The sequence below is a fragment of the Aphelocoma coerulescens genome, chromosome 3 (assembly GCF_041296385.1).
Source record: "Aphelocoma coerulescens isolate FSJ_1873_10779 chromosome 3, UR_Acoe_1.0, whole genome shotgun sequence".
In the NCBI taxonomy this organism is placed as follows: domain Eukaryota; kingdom Metazoa; phylum Chordata; class Aves; order Passeriformes; family Corvidae; genus Aphelocoma; species Aphelocoma coerulescens.
Window position 1 is genome coordinate 119,793,348 of NC_091016.1, and position 21,964 is coordinate 119,815,311.

Sequence of the window (21,964 nt, forward strand, 5' to 3'; positions counted from 1 at the left end):
TGATCACTGCCTTTTCCACATCACTTGAGAACAGAGGGTAAGGTACAAGCTTACACCTCATTCCTGCAGAGCTCTGGTGATGGCATCTCTGTACTGGAAGAGAAAATAATTTATGCCTACTTTTGCTTCCTATCTTTTAACCAGGTGAGTATCCAGGTGAAGTCCCCTTCCAGATGGATCTCTGTAAGAACCACATTTGGTGAGAAAAGTCACAAATCCCTGCTGGGCACCCACCTTGGTGACATCGAGTACATGCTTGGCTATAAACACATTGCCATCCTCTTCCAATTCACGAGGTGAGACCTCAGATCATGTTCCTATTGTCATTTTTCTGTCATGGGCTCCTCTGAGCAGTAAAGTGCCAGCAAAGCCCCAGCCCACTTGGGAGCACCAGCTCTGATAAATGATGGCTGCAATAGGCAGCCACTGATCTCAGGAGGTGCTGATTTTTCTGTTTTCCCCTAGTGACTCACTGCCTTGCAAAACTTGAGTTTGGATGAACAGCCTTTTCAGTGCAGAAAGACTGTAATTTTACAAGAGTTCATAATTTTAATCAGGCTGGTGTTATCTACTCAGGCACTGTTCAGTACTATGCTTAGAGTTTTTCCTCAGTGCTGAAAATGATTTTCACAACCTGCTTGAGTTCTGCCTTTTTCTGTAGCTCTCTAACAGTTGTTAATTCTGGAGCTAGGAAACTGATTTGTTAGGAATAACCAGAAAGTGCATATTCATAGCAAAATATATATCTTTTATGTATTCTTCACCTCCTTTTCTCTATTCCCTTTGGTTGCATAAATGTCTTATAAGGGCTCATGAGTGTTTTACCTCTCCCTTTATGTTTCATCATCCAATCTACTGCATGACTCAATTAGCTCAGGTATTAATGATGTAGGAAATGTTATTGGGGTGGGTGGGTGGGGGTGTGTGTGTCCCTATGTGTGTGTGTGATTTCAGGCACCACATTATATTCTTGTGTGTCATTGTTCTTAGATTCTAGTTTACTTATTTGGTAACTTCAGTGCAATTAACGGAGAAGTGCTCGAAAACCTCAAGATAACACAGATTATTTCCAGGAAATACCACTCCATTGTGTCCATTTAGCCAAGGGGTAAAAAACACACAGAAATCTGTAGCTGAGACCATGGTGATGCTACAACCCCTCCAGAGTGGGATACAGCCGGTAGCAGAGTCCTTCCTGCTGCAACAGGACAGCCCCTCACTTGCAGCAACATTCCTAACTGTTCCCTCATCTCCTGGCTGTGCATTTCCCAAGTACCACTGAGGGGGATATTTGAAGATCCAAAGTCAACTTTTCTCATGGCAGATTTGCACCATTTCCTTTGTCCCTGTTAGGAATCTGCTTAGGATTCTGCTTTCTCCAAGCAATTTCTTTCTCCTATTTTGAGTAGGTACAGCTGACATAAGAAAAACGAGAGATGGTGGAAACAGTCTGATGGCAGTGCAGAGGAATAGTTACAAGCCTTGTTCTAAGGCCTGTCTTGCATGGACTGAACAGGCAGAGTTGCTGAAGAAGGCAGAACACACTGTTTTTGTGGAGTGGGCTGGTATTTCCTACTGCGTGAGTCAGATGAAAATTCCCTGTTTCTTTTGCTTCATTGTCTTTTCAGGCTGTACAGCAAAGTCACCGGGAAAAATGTCATCCCCAACCAATACAGGTCTCCACTGCCTGTTCCTGCTGGTCTCAGCCTGCTGCCAGACACCACAGGGCTCAAACTTCTATCCATTCCCATATGTAGTGAGTATCCAGCCCCAGTGGCTTTCAGTGAGTCTCTGCTCAGGGTGCTACACTACCCTGATGCTCTCCTTTACATCCACAAAACCTTGGAAGAAATCAGAATAAGACCAGGGGGAATCTGAACCCACAGTGTGTAAAAGAAATGGAGAAATCCAGGAACTGGGCTCTTCTTGTTTCCTAGTCTTAAAGCCTCTCCAGAAGGCACTGAACAAAACACATCTGGTTTCTCACCTGTGTTGGTCTGCAAGGGATTTCAGTTGCTATCTCTGGAGTTAAATCTGCATAACAGTTATGTGGGCACTGTTCCTGGATGGAATTCACCCATCCTATGAGAAAAGAACCAAATATATCTAGAAGTGAAGTGTTTGCAGGTAGGCGACAGGACTGTCCCAACAGCAGGACAAGTGCACATGACCAAAACACCACTCCTAAGTGATTTGTGTTTAGATGTTGCCCATGAACTGAGATTTTACTTCCGTTTCCTACATTTTCGATAATCCTCACAGATCCCTTTTGTTTCACCATTAGTGTGAATTATGGAAAGCCATCTTGTGCTTCATCCTGCACACGGGTTTGTTATTTCTGCACAAATAGTCCCCAACAAAAAAGACAAAAGAGGAACAGAGAAACCAAGAGTCTGACCAAATGGAAGTAAATACAATCTGTAGAGAAAACTAGTCTACAAATCTACCACTTTTGGTCATCACAATTACTATTAGACCAGAAAATACTTTGTTTGTCTTCTCCATTGTGAGCAAATGGAGAACCTCCTTCCTTGAGAAAGCTGAAAAAAAGGAAAGGAAATGTGAAGAGGAAGGTGGGAACTCCTTAAGCTCTTTCAACCATTATCCCCTGTCTTGGCAAACCAAAATATGTCTGGTTGCAGCAGCCTCACCTGTGCTTCAGCAGGTGTCTGACAGTGGCCAAATATCTTGTTTGATTTTTTTTTTCAAGCTGTCTCCATCTCAGCACTTAGGAGTTTTCATGAAAAAAGCAACACCTCTTTTTTTAGCACCATTGATCATGGGACAGCCTGCAGATGAGTCATTACTTAACAGTGTGAAATATGTGAAGTATTTAGCAACCTAGCAATCCCCTGCAGTTGTTTGGGAGAATAATTGAAAAAGGAAACCACTGAGTCCAAACCTGGAGGAAGACGTGGGTCACAGTGCACTTTCTGTAACTCTTGCAGCCAACCTCTAACACGAAGGTAACATCCGAGCAGCAAAAAGCGCCAGCACGCCTTGGGATCCTCACCCCAGCACAGCTGCAATAGAAACCCAGCTCTAATCACACACCAGATGGTTCCTTTATGTAAAGAGATGACTTAAGAGTTGCCAAGCTATTCACCCTTTCTGTAAATAAAGGTTTCAGTAGGAACCAAGAAACTGGCAAAACTGCAAATTTCCTGCCTGCGTCTTTGCTTGTTCTTTAGCCTTTCTTGCTAACAGTTGTGCCAGTGTATTTTTAGGGCACAATTAAAAAAAGATAAAATGGTCTGAATCTCACTTGGCTGCAGCCTATGTAAACCCAGTCATAGATGAAATGGTGCCACCCCTGCCCTGGTCAACTGTGTGTTACTGATGGCCGGCCCCAAAATAGCTGACCTGTCAACTGAGCTGGAGCCAAGGCTTTTCAACCCCTTTCTTCTCCTGCTCAGGCTGGCTCAGCTGCCACAGAGGTAGGAGCTCAGAGCAAAGAGGAAAGCAAAGGGTGATCAGAGTCCAGTTTCTGGATTCAAAGGCTGAGTGGCCAGGTTTCCCAAGCAGTTCACAAGGCTGGCCCAGGACTAAGTGCACTGTGTAAGCCCACTAGAGGCCTTGAGGCTCAGACACTAAAATCCTCCTAAGCTGGAACAGTTGGCTTGCAGAGATATGCAAAGAGGCATCTGCAAACTCAGTACATCCCTCAGCTGGTGCTTAACCCTTCCCTTCTTGGAAGATAGAAACTTTCTGTTTAAGGAGGAAGATGGGGGGGGAGGTTGGAGAGGTGTGGCCAAGATTAGTGGGAAAAACTCAGTATTTTCTTCACTAATTTCTTTTGCCAACGACAAGAGCTAAAGTTTCACCTTGTTGACCTTACAGAGCTTCACCCTCTTTTTTTTTTTTTCCCCACAGATTGACAGCATACTAGGACAGGAAAGCTTCCACCCAGAGATGCAAAGGCAGAAGCGAAACAGTACGTACACAAATGTATGGTAACAGAGCAGGCTTCTGTAAGCCAAGGGTGAAATCACTGTTAGGGACAGCATCTCTTGATGTACTGAACTGGGAACATCAAGGACAAGATGTGGTTGTGGTTTAACCCCAGCTAAGCACCACAGTGCCACTCACTCACTCACTCTCCCTCAGTGCGATGGGGAACAGAATCAGAAGGATAAAGTGAGAAAACTCATGGAATGAGATAAAGACAAGATAATCCTGTATGGCTCAGTCTGTGGTTGGCAACCCACGTACTTAGAGAGAAGGGATGAGACAGCATTCTATGAACATATTATGCCATTTTTGTATCAGCTTCCTACTGCTCTGACACCAAAGAAATCTGGCTTTTGTCAGACAAGCAGCAGATAGAACAGAGGCAGAATGTCTACTGAGTGGGAAGCAAGGAGATTCCCTAAGAAGAATGCCACACTTAGCTACCATTAAATAGCAATGAAGACCCCAAATGCTAAACTGGAGGCCATCAATTTGTGATTTACCCTCAAACACAGCTTTGCAGTCTCATTCTATTTCTCTTTCAGTGCTTATTCTTGACCTTCCCCTTCCGGAGTACACTGTTGATATTGAAGTAAGCCTGAAGGATTCATCTTATCTGGAGCCAATCAAAGACTATTTCAAAAATGTCAGTCTTACAGTTCCAGTTAATATTTCAAATGCACAAACAACAGTTTCAAACATCAGCATTACAACAGGTGTGTTGGTTATTGATTTGTATATTCTGGATAATGTGGGGTTTTGTCAGTATTTGATGTCTCCCACTCTTACCACCCATCACACTTAGGAATCAGCAAAACTGAACTATCTCTGCTGCCTGCTGAAAGATCCAGCAAGGCTGAAGCTGTAGCACACAACAGAATATTTGTTATCTGTCTCTCACCACTCCTCTTTATATAATGTTGGCATTAGGAATAGCTCTGGATGCTTTTCTTTTCCTAAGGAAGGGACAAAGCCGGAGGAAGCCTGAGCCAAAGGATTTTGCTCCAGTTTGGCTAAGAAGCAGTCTGAGTTACTTTCAAGTTCCAGGAAGCTGTGACAGCAGTTATCAGACTGTTTACTTCCCTCCTCCTGTATCTGGAACGTAAATGGCTGTAAGAGGCTGTACTCTGACCCTGACAGAGACAGGCTGCATGTGAGAGAGCTCACTTAACCTATTCTTAGAGGGCAAGATATCAGAGGTTTTATTACAGGAGTTGTGGTTGTGCAACACCACATCTGAGTAATACAGCGGAGGATATACACACACACAGGCATTTACAACAGCAGAGGAGATTTGATACCTTCTTATCACTGGTCCATAAAGCAGGGAAAGGAAGTGTTCAACAGTTCCCAAAACAACATGAAAATGGATTTTCATGGGCCTTCGGGCTCACGTGTAATGTGTGAAAATCAGTTTGTTAATATCTTACTTTTCTAATAACACATTTAGAGCAGAAAAAGTTACAGTGATATGTTTTGTTGGTTTGTTTTTTGGGTTTTGTTTTTTCTTTTTGTTTTTTGTTGGTTTCTGTTTTTTTAGTGCTTTAAAGCACTTTGTGATGATGTTACCTTCCCTCACACAGGATCTGTTGGGACACAGAACAAAACACCACCTCACTAGCTACTGGGACTCTGAATGATCTTGCTCTTACAATCTTTAAAAGCCTATACACTTCCTTTCAGCTCAGATGACATAAAAACATCCAGTCTGAAAAGTATTATGGGACCCTGGCTAGTATGCCAGGTAAATTTTTGGGATCAGACTTCACATCTCCATTCAATTACTTAAAAATAATTGATTGGACTTATCCTTGTACCAGTCTGGTTCCCATTTCTGGTTTGTCTCTTAAAATTAGCAGAGTAAAATTTGCAAGGTGTCAGATCACCATTTTAGCACCATTCAAGTGAACTCACAAGAAGGGCAACATTTTGAGATCCGTCATGAAGACATAGAAAGGTATATATTTATCTTGCAATAGCTATGCCCCATTTACCATTCTCATGGCATTTCTCTGGCTGTCTGACTCCAGTCTGCCTGCCCAGTGGTGAGAATAACAGCTGCTGTTTCTGTGAAAATGGATATGCCTGGCCGAGCACGGTGTGCAGTGATGTGATGCCCTGCCCTTCTCTGAGCCTGGAACCGGCCCTGCCCTGTGGCTACACACAGAAAATGCCTTTCTATGGACCTTACTGTGAGCCCCAGACTGAAGGTGAGGAGACGCAGGGCAGAACTTAATCACTGTGCAGCCCATATACTGGTTAGATGTCAGAATAGTGATGAAAGGTGTGATAAAAGAGCACATCAGGTATCGCGCTCCGGGTTTGCGGTGCTGGATGGTGACGAGCTGCGACCTTCCAAAAACATCTCCAAGGTGAAGCCACTCGGCAGGACCAGCACACACTCACACACGTGTACACACACACACACACACGGACAGCTCCTTAAAATGGGTTCATGACAAAGAGGCAGGAAGGGTCTTCATATGGGGTTCCATGGGAGGAGTTTAATACAGCCACACACATTAAGGGTTCCAGGGATGAAAACAAAGAACGTGTGAGGGTCCAGGTTTAAGTATGGGAGTGGAGGGAGCATGAGGGACCAATGTCTGAGGGCATGGGGGTGGTACACAGGTGGGACTAGGGAACAGGAGCCAATAGGGAAACTCTGAGAGAGTGGCGAGGGGCAAGGGCCAATGCGGGGAACAGGGAGTGGAGAACCTTCTAGGGCAGGGACATTTAAGGTACAAAGGCATAGGGAGGCCAACAGGCCAACTGGGGAAGCAGAACTGGGCTACATTAACATAACAGAACAGAGAATCCTGGGGGAAGCCTCTTTCGTCACCCTGACCTGGGAAGGATCTTTTGGTACTAGGGACTGTCCCACCAGTGGACTCTCTTTGTCCCTTGTAGCACAGGCCCACCAGCCACCACAGTCAGGACTGAGCCAGGTACCACATCACCTGTGAATATAGAAAGTTGGCAGAGATGGTCTAAAGCTCTTTTCCTTGCAATATGGGCCCACCTTGACCCAAACACTTGCAGATATTTAGATGCATTTGGAGCCCCAGCTCCTGGAGTCACTCCCATGCCTCTTTGGGACTTTCAGCTTTTGCTGAACAAAGAAAGTTTCATCTCATCAGATTTGCAACAGATTTTCACCTCATAAGCATTGTTTTTGATTATTTTCCGTTTATTTTTATGTCTTTCCTTACAGACTCATGTGGTATGGGAGAGCCCATTGTAATGAATATGTCGGTCAGACTCGACACAGACTTCCAGGATGATCTCAAGGATTCTTCTTCTGTGTTATACCAAAAATACAAAGGGGACCTTGAAAAAGCGGTAATGACTTCAGTTTTTCATCTCTGAAGGTAGAGAGCCCCCTAAGAAGTACAGTGTTTACCCCGAGTGCCTAGGATATAGGGTGGCCTGTCAGTGTCTCTGTGGGGAGCTGGGAAGTGTGCAGCAGTGGGAGCTACAAAGTGGGCCAAAGCTGACTCCATTGAAGGCAACAGCAATATTCCCATTCTTTTTAATACATTGGGAAGTATTTAGGGATCTTTTGTATCTAAAGCACAAAAAAAATATTATTGGTCCTATCTTAAGTCCATGTGAGTACACATGAATGAAACCATGAACAGAAATTTATTCCATGACACCAGGAGAGCACCAGGCCTGTTGTATCAGACATGCTACATGTCCTTACTCACATCAGGAATGGAGAGTTTCCTATTTTAAGCATACTGCAGTAATACACAGAGAACTTACGCCATGTCACGTTTTTGTTTACAGTTTAATGCCAGCTACAGATGTTTACCAGGCTTTGTATCAGCAACAGTGATGGGTTTCAGGTAAGTAAATAATTTCATTTTTTCCTGGAAGACACAAATATTTCTGTCCAGTCTCAAGGAGACACGAGTCAGCAAAGGCTACATTCACTCTGGCTAGAACCCACTCCCAGTATACACACACTGAATAACAGAATAATCCCTGCAAAGCAAAGCCCAGATATGACCATGGGAATGGGATTGTGGGTAGAATTCATCACTGTGCAAAAGTCCAAGAAACATAATCATTCTCCATATGGATCAAAGCCTTTTATGGAAAGGACTGAGCTCCACCCAAAGGGAAAAGGATGCAAATAAACCTAACATCATTTCCTGGGTCATGAGGAAGGTGAATTAGTACATTGACTCTGGATACAGCCTTGGATAAAAGAGACATTGCTGCTGTCCACACATACTTAAATGCAGCTGTAATTTAGGTTTTCTAAGGAAAGTTTACTAGAAATTAACATCAGATGAGGAAGATGTCACATAAAAGTGTTCCTTCTTAGGGAAGAGCTGTGGCACAACTTTCTTGTGTACCAGAGCAAGTCTTGAGTCCCGAGAGATGCCTCCACAGGATGTGAGGCCTTCCCAGCCATGCAAGATGGGTCACCACTTGACCCATAGAAAACCACTAATAAACAAGGACATCTAATTCTGGTGCTTCTCTCATTCTTGTATCCATTTAGCCCTGGAAGTGTTTTTGTGAACTATGTAGTAAGAACAGGAGCAGCAAGCTTCACTCAGGTTGGAGATTCCAACAGAGCTGTACCACAGTTTCTGGATTCATCGTACCAGCTAAACCCATCTACCTTCACAAGAGTAATAACTAGTAAGTTTAAAATTCTCAGTATTTTCCTTCAAACTTTACTTTAGTATTTTTAGCCTGAATCATGTAGCTGCCCTGTGTTGTTGATGATTTTGTACTGGACTTTCATGAAACATTTATTTCTTAGCTGTTTCATTCCATTCTGTGTCTCCAAAGCTTAGCACCTTCATGAGAGGACCATGCATGCATATCTCCCATGAAAACCCAAAGCCTTCCAGCTACTCCACTGATCAGTCATTGGTTGGACTTGATGATCTCAGGGGTCTGTCTTTTCCAGCCTAAACAATTCTAAATGATCCCTGATGTGGTCTGTCCAGAGAAGAGAGATTGAACACCCTAAATTCATATCCAGATCTGAGACAGCTCTAAGAATGTCCGGCTGCCAGCTCTTTAAAGCAAAACATAAAACTCTTGCAGTTTACATGACAACACATTCCCCTTGGCTTCCCCAGCACATTTTCCACGCTGCTGCTGGACAGTGTGTTACAATTCAGTTGCCTGATCAAGTGCCCTGGAGGTGCTGTGCTCTCAGTGCACTGAGTGCTGGACTGTCTGTCTCAGAGGATTACTTCAACCTGGTTGCCTCTCTTCCCAGTTTATCCAATTAGAAAGTAGTCGTGGCGATAATAATATTTCTAGCTCTCTGCATAAAATGTTCTGGAATCTTTAGCTGAGAAAGATACTAAAAGAATATGTTGAGGGAAAATCCCATGGCTTGTATCAGAGGTGGTGCCCTGTAGCTGATGCTGGGTGCATGTTAGTTGTGAAGCAAATGGGACCCCTATAAGAGGAAAGAGACCATAGAGATGTGAGCTGAAGTGACACTAATGCAGAATGTTGCTCTCTGTCTTCCCAGATCAGACAAAGTTCACCGTGAAACCCTCGAACATTTTTGAAGGGGACACAGTAACACTGACCTGTGAGATAAACTCAACATTTGCCAATGCAACCTGGTATCACTCTGACCAGACCATCTCAACCAGCTCCCGGTACTCAATAGAGACAGTTTTAGCAACCAGAAGATCGAGTCTTAAAATTACCAACGTTACGATGAAGGATTCTGGTATGATTTTCCATTGTTAAAACAGCAGATGTAAATCTCTAGTGTGGCTAGTTCCATGAAATGCAAAGATGAATGCAGTGGCTGCATTTTCCTAGAGGAAATGTGAAAATTACACTGCCCTTTGTAATTTTCCTGTTGTTTTGATTAATGAACTACATACTGACTGACATTGCCAGTAAGATGTGAACTGACTGAAATGATTGTACGTGACTGGTCTAAGTGCCAGGCTTCACTGTCATGTCAGGGGAGATGCTGGTGTCTGCATGGCTGTGAGGCCTTCCCACCCCTTTGTTGTGGTAACTGGAGGCTGTGGCTGAATTTGCCCTTAACATCCTTGTGCCCTTCACACACATGATCTAACTAGTCAGAGCTCAGAGTTACAATTTTGCATGTTTAGGGATTTTTGAAAATCAGAAACAGGTAAACTGGCAGCATTTTTCTGGGAGGAGCTATCAGGGGAATTATTATTATGTATTATCAGAGCTTGGACTCAAGCTCCCACTCAGTTCTTCTCTTTGGACCATGGATTCTACATTCAGCTTCAAAATGGGTAGCCTGTGACTAAGTATTTGGGCACACATGTGCAGGGTAGGAATCATGGGTCCAAAATTCTTTGGACTGAGGATGCCCTGAACCTTGGTTTGTCCACTCCTATGTAAGTGGTCTGCTCACTTGGCTATCCCAGTGGGGAAGGGAAACCCACATACTTAAAATATCTAGGAAGTTTGGAGCTCTGATTGCCAATCTCAAAACCAAGCCTGGCGGCATCCAAGAGGACTCGTGCCTGAGACAGTGGCTGATAAAGAGAAAGGGACCTGTGTGTCCTGGTCGATGGCCAGTTGAATATGAATCAGCAGTGCCCTGGAGAGACATCTGTGTCCTGGGGGACATCAGGCACAACATCGCCAGCTGGCCAGGGGAGGGGTTTGTCCCATTCTGCTCTGGGCTGTGGAGGCCTCACTTCAAGTCCTGGGGGCAGTTTTGGGCACCAAAATACAAAAAAGGCATCAAGGCAGTGTCCAAAGGAGGACACAAGGATGGTGATGGGTCTGGAGGGGAAGCCATATGAGAAGCAGCTGAGGTCACTTGTTCTGTTCAGCCTCAAGGAGACTGAGGGGAGACCTCACTGTGGTCTTCAACTTCCTCATGAGGAGGAGCAGAGGGGGTACAGATCTGTTCTCCCTGGTGACCAGGGACAAGACTCAAGGAGGTGGCATGAAGCTGAATCGGAGGAGGTTTAGTTTGGATATCAGGAAAAGGTTTTTCACCCAGAGGGTGGTTGGGTGCTGGAACAGGCTCCCCAGGGCAGCACCAAGCCTGACAGAGTTCAAGAAGCATTTGGACAGTGCTCCCAGGCACATGGTGTGGCTCTTGGGGTGTCCTGTGCAGGGCTAAGAGTTGGGCTCAATGATCCTGATAGGTCCCTTCCAACTCAGCATAATCTGTGATTCTGTGATAAATACCCTGCTCTCTTTGGCAATACTTTCTGAACAGCTTGAGAGCCTACACTCCAAAGCCAGTTCTGGTGGAGTCCACTCTGAGCACCTCTCTGTCACCCCTTCTGTGTAGGTACTTTTTGCACAGTCAGTCTACATTCTTACCATGACATACTGCTGCCAGAAGAACTATGGGCAGTATACAGATCCCAAAAGCACCTACTCAGCCAGATCTGAAGTATTTCAGTCTGAGAACACTGATCTCAAGTACCCATCAACACTGAATCCTTATCTGGATACATTTGGCACCAGGAGTCTGCAGAAAGCATTCTTGAGGTGATCTGAGGGTACATATTGATCAGCAAGTAGCAGAGCCACTGCAGAGCAGTGACATGGGAAAACTAGATGTGGAAGTAGCTCCTAAATCTAAATATGGAGGCAAACTCAGCAAAAACTGCTGTTTATGCTTTACAGGTTCCTATAGGTGCGTTTTCATACTGAGCAGTCCATTTCACACAGAGATACACACCACCAAAGAAACAGTGTCTGTCTTTCCGCTACATGTCACTCCAAACTTCGAGGACATTGATGTCACATGTAACAGTCCTGAAGTGCAAACTAAGGGTCTTCTGCTGTCCTGTTGCATTGACAGACACTTAAAATCACTTAAGGTTTCCTGGAAAGTAAATGGAACAATCAACATTACAGGTAAGATTAATAAAAGGTTGTCTTTCACCTGCTAAGTTTGTTCATTGCTCAGAGGTCTTCTCCTACGTGGCTGCCCCAGAGTCCTGGGATGAACACAGGGTATGCTCCACAGGTGTGAGTGGCAGGAGGAGGGACAGACTCTGTATGTCTTGTGTAGGTGCCAGTGGGGTTTCAGGTGTCTCCATACACTGATGCCTTAAACTGTGCTATCCTGGATGGAAACAGCTGCCTGGACCAGCAGCACGCCAGCTTCTTCCAAAAAGCTTATTTCTTCATGGTGTAATTTTGAGAGCAAGGATGAGTGCATCAGTCTCTACTGCTATCTCCAGAAGCACCCTTGAGGTACAAAGATCTTTCATGTACCACATAGTGAGATTTGGCAGTCAAGAGGTGCAAGTGCTGCACCGTGAAACAGCTGCTGTACAGCTAAATATGAGCACTGTTTCCCTCTCCACCTGTAGCTGTGATACATCACATACCAGCTGAGTCAGAGGCATCCCAAAAAGTTTTCCAATCAAAAGGTTAATAAAGCACCAAGTAAATGTGCTACAAAGAGCTACAAAGTAACATGACCAGAAATGCTCATAAACGTCTATGAACCATCACCCTAAACGGTCTATTGCTCTCTTAATATTTTATGAGTATGAAGTAACTGTTTATTGTTAACTATTTGCTGTAAATTAAGTTTAGCAGAAAGCAGGACTGCAAAATGAGGAAAAATCTTCAAAGCTCATGCATGGGGTCACTTCCACAGAGAACAGCTGCAGAAGGCTTGAAGGGTGAGGGGATCCTGGCCTACTGTAATGGGCTGTTTTACCCTTGATTCCCTGTGGCCAGGCTTTCCCCCAGGAAATCTGCTCTGCTCTCATATCAGCTGCACTGTCAGCTGCAGCATGGGACAGCTTTAGTGCTCACAGCTAAACCAGCACTCTTCAGATTTTAAGTTGAATGACTGTCAAGTACCTCCACATTTTTATTTCAGAATTAGACAACATTAAAATCTGCAGTGTTTACTTCTGTTTTACTTACCTTTACTCACCCTAAGTATCACAGATAATGAGGTTAGGCTTAACCAGAATACTCTTCATTTTGGTTGACCCTGAGGTTCCCAAGCAATGTTGTTGCTTTCTGACCGGTTTTGGCAGAAGGAATCTCAGCACAGTGCTGAGTGTTGCCATTCTGTGAGTGTTGCCAGAGTAAAAGATGTGAAGGAACTTCAGCAATGACAAGTTAAAAGTGCCATGCTGTTAATTACATACAAACACACAAGGGTTTCCGTAGCTGGAGTAATTGCTTGTGCTTTCCAGAAGAATTTTTGGACATCATAGCCCTTCAAAGAATGCTTATTTCTCTCTAGGAGTATCCATCTTGAGTGGAAACTGCACTGGATACCAGTTAAACATCAATGAGTCACTGTGCCCACCTGAGAAGTCAGGTGCAGTGACCACATACACGTGTGAGCTGGAGACTGGACATGGAGCCAGGCGCACTCGAAGCATCAGAGTCACGTACCTACGGAAAGGTGAGGGGCAGGGACTTGTGACAGACCACCAGCTCTTTAATGCATAGATGGCCTCTGTGGCACACAGAATTTGCAAGAAAATGATTAAAAGTGATTCTCACTAATGTGACTTCTGTCCTGTGTTGTCTCAGCCCACATAACAATATCTTCAAGCACAAACTCCACAGTTTCCGAGGGATACGCGTTCAATGTAACATGTGAAAGTGATGTGAGCAATTATGACAGCATCAGTTGGAAAATCCAGTCTGGAAATGGCACAAAAACAGTAGACTGTGATATGTGTGTCAAAAAAAGCAAATTTCCAGCCACGTCTGTGCTCACAGTGAAGTCTGCCACGCAGGACTGGAGAGGTGAGTGAGTATGGTCTTATGGGATACAAAGGCAATGAAATCTCTGTACCAGATCATTTACAGCATCCCTAGCCCTGCAAATCACTGTGAAGCCTGGCCACAGTAAACAAAAAACCCCCACAGTTAAAAGTATAAGTGTTGGAGGACAGCAAGGCTTGATGTTGCCAGCAGCACTGTACTCATTCAGCATTCATGACCGTACAAAAGCTGAGGAGCACTTCTGTCGACTGAGACGTGGTTTTGTATCACTTCTTTTAGGCACCTACATCTGCACATTCTCCCAGAAAAACCTGGAGAGTTCTGCCAATGAGACCATCGAGGTGATTTCCTTGCCCCTGAAGCAGAACATCCTGATCGACCCCATTACAACATCGATACAGTGCGAAGTGCCACACGCCCTCGAGTGCTGCATAAGTGCAAAGACCGTGACAGACTACAGGGTTACATTTGTGGTTCAACAAAATGAGTTTCAAGTTGGTAAGACACAATAAACTTGCAGAATCATTAGTTTCACTCTATGTCACAACCCAGTATCTGGGTTTTTTTGTTTTCAGTCAGGTCTGTGTAAACAAGTCATACTTAGTGCTTTCATGACAACCCTGAAGTACTTCTGAGGGTGCAAAAAAAGGAAAATGGACTTTTTCTTGGATGGTTAGCATGCCTGGGGAACATGGCCAGGGTTACTACTGATGTCACTGCTGTAGTGATAAACACATAATAGGTAAAGTCAATGTTTGGTTTGACTTGCCAGGCAGGGAGAAGTGGGCATCGTGACCCTTCTTCAGATTGGAAATTGCTGAACTCCTTTTATTTGCTTTAATCTTCCATTCTGCCACTTTTTAAAATGAATACTGAAAAAAAAGGTTACCTAAGAAAATCTACTAAGTCATGAAAAATGTTGAGTAACCCATTAAGAATGCAATTTAAAAAACTATTCAATTTTCTTCGAGGATACAACGGGCATGTCTTTAACAGCACAAAAGCCTAAGCTTCTATGTCTTCAAATTTAGGGCAATTCTGCAACTTCCCTGATACATTTTTATATACTCTTAAGTTTTCAAGTGAGTTGTTTTTTATATACTAGAAATTTTCAAGTGAGTAACAAAACAGATAATTTGGAAAAAAAGCAAATATGATCTATAAAAAATAACTCAGGAAACATGCAGGAGTGCAAAAACAACAGGCTGAGGAGTAAAGCAGGTGGAGATTGAGGAGTCCTTCAGTAACTAAGAAAAAGGCAAGGATGTTGTTGCAAGAGACTTCAGCTGGAGACCCACCCTCAAGCACAGGCATTCTGAAAAGCAGTGGGAGGGGGGCACAGATCCTGAGTTCAAAACAACCATATAAAAACAGCAAAACAGTATCTCAGCCTAAATGAAACACCTGTGGTAAAAGCAGGAAGAGTATTCTCAAAAACTATTTTCAAAGCAAATTTCAGTTCCTGCACAGTTAAAAGGGTTTGGGGAGGATTTGCTCATACACCAGTAAATGAAAAGGTATTGGTCATGCAGCAGCTGCCAGATTTATTACGGGGAGAATAAGACACAGAGATCAGCATACAGAGAGAGAGCTTCTTCACAAAGGAAAGGTTTTGGTTTTTCTTCTAGTACCCACAGAAACAAAAGCTTTGCTGATGTTTTCTGCTGGTTTTAGTAGACTGACCCCAAATCTGTGTTGACCTGTCTCCATCCATCCATACAGAGAAAAAGAAAAAAGATAATTTGTTTTGCTACATGTACAATCACACGGAAAAAGAATGTAAGAAAGAGAAAGAAGTTGTGGCATATTGCAAGTTTATCAACCACATCGGACAGGGAGTCGACAGTGAACATATGAGACTGCACTTTATACCTGGTAAGAAAAAAAGTAACTGTTTATAGCTGTTCTATAGGACATACCAATATCCTTGTTAAATCTGGTGCCACAAATTCATCACCAGTGACATCTAACAGGAGCAGCTTTTGTTATCCAAGAACTTTTGTCTCCTTTTCTGACGGGAAATTTTTACACACAGAGGAAAATATCAGTTTTGATGTAATTAAAAAAAAAAAAAAAAAAAAAAAGACAAGATATTTTGTCTTTGCTGTATTTGAGAGTGGTCCCAGTATGTTCCAAAGCAGCAATATTTTAGTCATCTACTGTTCGTATTTCGCACCACCGAGCTTCATCCCCTGTGTTGAAATGTGGGCATGCAGCTCCCAGCTTGCAACAATTTGGCAAGGATCAAAGACTGTGGTGCCTCAGGAAGAAGTAATCTGGCTCAGGAGGGCGGCCTGTGGGAGAGCATTTCCTCTTTGAACACAAGAAGGGCAAGGTGAGGTGCTGCAGAGACCAGGGCAGCTTCCAGCCAGCTCCGCAGGGAATGTTTGGTAATTAGAATTCAGCATTGCTAAATCCAGCTTTGATATTTAGTTCTGACAAGACTTTGGATATTTCAACTCTTTTTTTTCTAAATTGGAAAGGAAGAAATGTTGAACATCCCCCTAATGCAGAAATTCTGGTTTTTTCACAGCAGTGGTACCTACAGCTGAATCAGTGTATCTGCCAGATTTCACTCTCTTAGGCAATAAATATGCAGACACTTTAATTACTTTAATTACTTTAATCAGAAGATACTTACTGATATGACTAAGCCAATCAAAGACAATTAGCAACACTCACTGTTCATCAAAAATGTGTTGAGGCCTCACTAGCAAGGTCTTAATGAATTTCCTGTTAGTGCTACAGCAGTGTTGAGTACCTTAGCAGAATAAACTTTGTAGGAATTATTGTTCACTTAATGGTCAATATAATCCCACTCCAGATCTGTCTAACCGTGTAATCTGACAGATAAATCTAAATCTTTGGGTAGTGGTTTGTTGATTTGATTCAGTACTCAAAAATCAAGGCTTTATTAGATTTCCTTTTTAATTTCCTGATTCATAAAAATTGGGAATGTGAGACATCCTGAAAGGTCATAATTAATGAAGACAGCAAGCTGAAATCCTAATTTAAAGATCTTTGAACAGGTCCCAAGTTTTCTGGGGGCAATTTATTCATCTCCATTCTTCTTATTTTCTACCTCTGTCTCCTCTCTGTACAGGCAAAAAAGTTTCCTGCTCAGACAGATTGGGCACTGGAATAGAAAGGGCCACATTAATAAAGCCATGCTGTGATGTAAAAAATCCAAAAGGTTTTACCCAAGGCAATACAACTTACCAGTGCATCAACAGCTCATGGAGGGTTTTGAGGAATGACTGCCTGTCTGGACCAATAAATGACCTGCTGAGCAGTGCTGAGGTAACACTGATGGGTTTTTTAGAGGTTGGGCTGGGGAGGTGGGGGGGAAGATGGAGCAAAAATGTTGGTTGCATGATTTTGGCTTATCATAATCTAAAACATATGAAGCATTAAAAAGTTTCTTTTAAAAGGTATGAAGAATGTTTGGCTCTATCTAAACCAGGCAGTGAAAGAGCCAAGGTCCCCTCCTGGGGCCCAGAGGGCCTGAGGCACTGCATGGATAATGTCCATACACATGAATGCTTTGTCTCCCAGGCAAGGTGACCTTGTCCATGGCATCCATAAGGAGCAGTTGCTGGCCCGGAGCATTTCCTGAGCTGTGCTCAGGCACAAGCCCAGAGCATGTTACAGAGCACACCAACAGTGAGGCCATAGGAACAGCTCCAGGCCACTGCCCAACCTCATCCCCAGGCCCTTCCTACAGTGCCCACCCCCCTGTCACTACACTTGACAGATGGGTGCCAGGCCTTGGTTTTCAGCCTTGGTAACCCCCCACAGTTCTCTTCCCACCCACAAACCATTCAGAGTCACCTTTCTCTCAGTGAGGTTAGAGAATTTCACACATGTGATACGCTGTTATCTTCTGTTCCAGTCCTTGGTCAACAGCCCTGAGGCAAAAGCACAACTACCTTCCTACCTTGCACAGCTCAAGGAACAGACAGGAAAGGAGCTAACCACGATAAGCAATTCTTCAGCAAACCTAGGTGCAATCATTACCATCCTGGATATGATCTCCTCTATCCCAGCAGAGGCAGAGGAGCTCACTATTCAGGTAAAGTTTTATTTTAAGTCTTGTCTACACCTACCAAGCCCTTTGGCCCCTTTTGTCACAGGGGATAATGTTCTCCCTGAAGAAGTTTCACACTTACTTAGGATCAGGATCAGGAAAGTGTAAAGGGAATGAGATAAAGTGATTCAGATAGCAAAGATACAGAGGAGTTTATGAAAACTCAAAATGATGAGGACGAGGAGCCTATGCATGAAAGAGAAGCTTCTGTAAGCTTAGCAACTAGAAATATTCTAGGAACACATGCATCCTCAGACAGGAAAGGACAAGGAATGACAGCTGAAAAACTGGACATGAGCCAGCAATGTGCTCTTGCAGCCCAGATACCCAACCGTGTCCTGGGCTGCTTAACAAGGAGTGTGACCAGCAGGTTGAGGGAGGTGATTCTGTCCCTCTGCTCTGCTGAGATTCCACCTGGAGCACCGCATCCAGCTCTGGGGTTCCCAGGGCAAGAAAGATGTGGACATGCTGGAATGGGTCCAAAGGAGGGCCACAGAAATTATCAGAGGGCTGGAGCAGGTCCACTATGAGGACAGGCTGAGACAGTTGGGGTTGTCCAGCCTTGAGAGGAGAAGGCTTGGGGAAGACCTTATTGCTGCTTTTCAGTACTTAAAAGGGGCTTATAAGAAGATCTTTTACCAGGCCCTGTAGTGACAGGACAAGGGACGATTGTTTAAACTGAAAGAGGGTAGGTTTAGATTATGTATTAGGAATAAATTGTTTACTATGAGGGTAGTGAGGCACTGGAATAGATTTACCAGAGAAGCTGTGGATGCCCCAAGCCCTGGAAATGTCCAGGATCAAGCTAGATGTCCCTGCCCCTCGAAGGGTGGTTGGACTGGATGACCCTTAAATGTCAAAACCATTCTGTGATTCTATGATTCCATGAGTAGAAGTAGGAATAGAAAAAAAAAGGTTGAATAGAAATAGGGAAAGTAAATTTCAGGAACCATGATCAGACAAGGAAAATACATTGGTTGTAACAACAAATGAGTAACAAAAGAAACCTTAGAAATAATTGGAAACCTTGATTGTGAGGTCCAGAGGAAAAGCACTGCTCTTCTAAACAGAAAAGTGCAAAAAGGCTTGATGGTTTGTAGATAGAGAGCCCTACATGAGACACCAAGAAATCAAAGACAGCATGAATGCTGAGAAAGGAAAGAAAGCTGGAGATGCAAAAATACTAAATAATGTATAAAAATGTGTGTCACACAGCTCTGCTTTTGGAAACCTTAACTTGCAAACAGAGTATGCAGAGGGTTAGCAACAGAAGACTTCACATGGATTGAGCAAAATAAGAAAATGCTGGGCTTTTTCAAAAGGCACTTCTAGGACCATGCATAAATTACCATCAGAAACAACAATTAATTGTATGGGGTTTCAGTAACTCCATTATTCTGTTGTTGTTCCAGAATTTCCTATCCACAGTGGACTTAGTTGTTAATGATTCCACAACTGAAGCTTGGAAAAACCTGAACAAAGAGAAGACACGACAAAGTTCTTTGTTACTGCAGTCAGTAGAAAATTTTTCCCTGCGCCTCCAACCAGTTAATAACACCATTCCTTCTGTCTCTGCAAACACCATTCAGCTCCAAGGGGTAGTTGTCAAGGAAAATAACAACACAGATTATAACAAGGACTTCCTCAGTGCAGAAAACCTCACAGTCAACGTGCTTATCAGTGGCACTGAAATCCAGACTCTAACCCAAAATTCAACAATTGTCAGTGTGATGTACTCAAAACTTGGATGTATTTTGCCTCAGAATAGGTATGAATATATGAACGGTTTATTGATAACAACAACTTTGAGCAACAACAGAAGCCAGAAGTTTGATGTTAATATGACATTTGCAAAGAAAAACTTGTCTCTGAAGATGCCTAAGTGTGTCTTTTGGAACTTCACACTCAACGATCACAGGGGGGACTGGGATACTAGTGGCTGTACAACCACAGAGTCAGGAGATTATGTCATTTGCTCGTGCAATCACTTGACATCATTCTCCATCCTGATGTCTCCTGACAGATCCTCCGAGGTAAGCTTTGAAGCTTATATTTCCTATGTTGGCCTGGCCATTTCAATTGTGAGCTTGGTGGTCTGCATTATAATTGAATCCTTGGTCTGGAAGTACGTGACAAACAACACAACCTCCTACATGCGCCATGTCTGTATTCTCAACATTGCTACATCCCTGCTGATTGCTGATGTTTGGTTCATTGTCACTGCCTCCATTGATCAAAACCAGCAGAGGAGCAGAGATATCTGTATCATGGCCATCTTCTTCGTCCATTTTTTCTACCTGTGTGTCTTTTTCTGGATGCTGAGCCTGGGCCTCATCCTTTTCTACAGACTGGTGTTCATCTTACACAACACAAGTAAGACTGCTCAGAAGGCGGTGGCATTCTGCCTGGGATACGTGTGTCCCTTTGTCATTGCAGTCACCACCATTGCTGTCACCTTGCCAAAGAACAATTACACGAGAAAGGATTTCTGCTGGCTCAACTGGAAGGACAGCAAAGCTCTCCTGGCCTTCGTCATACCTGCCTTAATCATCGTGGCCACGAACTTGTTCATCGCCGCAGTTGTTATAATAAAAATACTGAGGCCAACTATTGGGGATAGGTCAAGCGGGCAGGAGAGGAAATCTCTGTTTCAAATTGGCAAAAGTGTGGCTATTCTGACACCACTGTTAGGCCTCACGTGGGGTTTTGGCTTTACCATCATCATCAAAAACAGTCATCGAGCTTTCCACATCCTCTTTGCTCTGCTCAACACTTTCCAGGTGAGTTACACACAGTTTTATTTCCTCTGTTATGATTTAACATAGAGACATTATTATAGTGCTGTGCTTGGCAGGGCATAAAAACAGCAGGGGAAAGTTCAGATTTGCTTTACACATCCTTATTCCAAAAGGGCTCTTTGGGAAACCCATTCCAGGAATTCAGCAGTATTTCATATTCTCAGCTGCCTTAACAGATGTGCCTTATAGATAAAGCTGGCCTAAAGAGAACTCCCTACTTTGTCAGTAGTTTTGGGATCAGCTTCATTGCTGAATACCAGGAAAACAGTTCTGTTATGTTCAGGTAGGCAAACTTGAGCATCCCTGTTCTCATTCATAGTGCACCTGGAGGCACTGTGTTATGCTTTTGTGGGTTCAAGTATAAACAACATGAAAGTCACCAGGATCAGCTGAGCAGTACTAATGATAAAGGCAGGAACTGACAAAAATACACACTATTGAGCGTTTTCAGTCAGTATGACTTTTACAACTTATTTAGGTGGCCAGAACAATCCCAATACAAGGAGATTTCTTAAGGACAAAATAGTTACGTGTACTCTCTCTCTTTAAAGAGAATTGTTAAGAATTGCCGTTGTTAAGAATGACATCAAAACTGTTCCTCAAACCAAACTCACTGGCCTTTTTCTTGGAACCTGCTAGTTTGCCTGGACAGCATAGGTAGGACATGTCTTCCATGCACAAATATTCCTTCTTCCAAGTACATTTAGTGCTACCAAACTGTGTCGCTTTGTAGACCACATAAACACGAAATTGAAATAAACCAGGCCTGGAGAGCTGCCAAATCAGCAGTCCACTCTGTGATATGCAGTTAGAAAAATGGCCTCTACCAAAAAGTTCAGAGTTTAAAAAATACCATGGACAATGTTTGAGATAATTATGAGATATTGCAATTAAAGGTTGGTGTCATCAAAATGCAAATAATTATCTGTCTCCTAGGGATTATTCATTTTGGTGTTTGGGACTCTCTGGGACAAGAAGGTAAGGATTCAAACTATTTCTTACATTATGTCAAAATATTGTTGGAATTTGAACAGAATTTCTGTATTTACTGATTGATTAATTTTTTAAACAAATAGATACAAGAAGCCCTGTTGAAGAGGAATTCATCATCCAAATGGAGTTCACAGCAATCGAAGGTTAGAACCTTGACCTAAGAATGTATTTTGGTTACTACTGAGTAGTCTAATGTTCTCCAGTGCACTTTATATTCTGGATTATTTATTAGAACAAGTCAGAGAAGACACTAACAACATAAATATGATATATCCTCTTTTTCAAAGTTCATTATTTCGACTGTAATTGGTAAAAAAATGAGAAGGAGGTTAGTGAACATTTGCTTTAAATTCTACAAAAAATAAACTAGAAAATATAACTGATACTTTTAGTTGGAAAACAGAAAATTTCTTTGGCACTA

At 43.1% G+C, this 21,964-nt stretch overlaps 1 protein-coding gene across 4 annotated transcripts in view; it reads left to right on the forward strand.

The window, feature by feature from the left end:
• The window catches only part of ADGRF5 (adhesion G protein-coupled receptor F5), a 47,383-nt gene that overhangs the window by 21,945 nt on the left and 3,474 nt on the right, over positions 1-21,964 (forward strand). For 3 of the 4 annotated variants that reach the window (XM_069011730.1, XM_069011729.1, XM_069011732.1), the window contains exons 2-20: positions 145-296; positions 1,629-1,756; positions 3,874-3,934; positions 4,497-4,667; positions 5,982-6,161; positions 7,166-7,293; positions 7,744-7,802; positions 8,468-8,610; positions 9,464-9,670; positions 11,581-11,814; positions 13,172-13,336; positions 13,468-13,686; positions 13,945-14,163; positions 15,388-15,540; positions 16,769-16,965; positions 17,558-17,737; positions 19,165-20,532; positions 21,487-21,528; positions 21,627-21,686. In XM_069011730.1, coding sequence (XP_068867831.1) covers positions 1,655-1,756; positions 3,874-3,934; positions 4,497-4,667; positions 5,982-6,161; positions 7,166-7,293; positions 7,744-7,802; positions 8,468-8,610; positions 9,464-9,670; positions 11,581-11,814; positions 13,172-13,336; positions 13,468-13,686; positions 13,945-14,163; positions 15,388-15,540; positions 16,769-16,965; positions 17,558-17,737; positions 19,165-20,532; positions 21,487-21,528; positions 21,627-21,686 — 3,888 coding nt within the window. In that variant the 5' untranslated portion in view covers positions 145-296; positions 1,629-1,654. The remainder of the gene's footprint in view (positions 1-144; positions 297-1,628; positions 1,757-3,873; positions 3,935-4,496; positions 4,668-5,981; positions 6,162-7,165; positions 7,294-7,743; positions 7,803-8,467; positions 8,611-9,463; positions 9,671-11,580; positions 11,815-13,171; positions 13,337-13,467; positions 13,687-13,944; positions 14,164-15,387; positions 15,541-16,768; positions 16,966-17,557; positions 17,738-19,164; positions 20,533-21,486; positions 21,529-21,626; positions 21,687-21,964) is intronic. The other variant, XM_069011731.1, reaches the window with a different exon arrangement.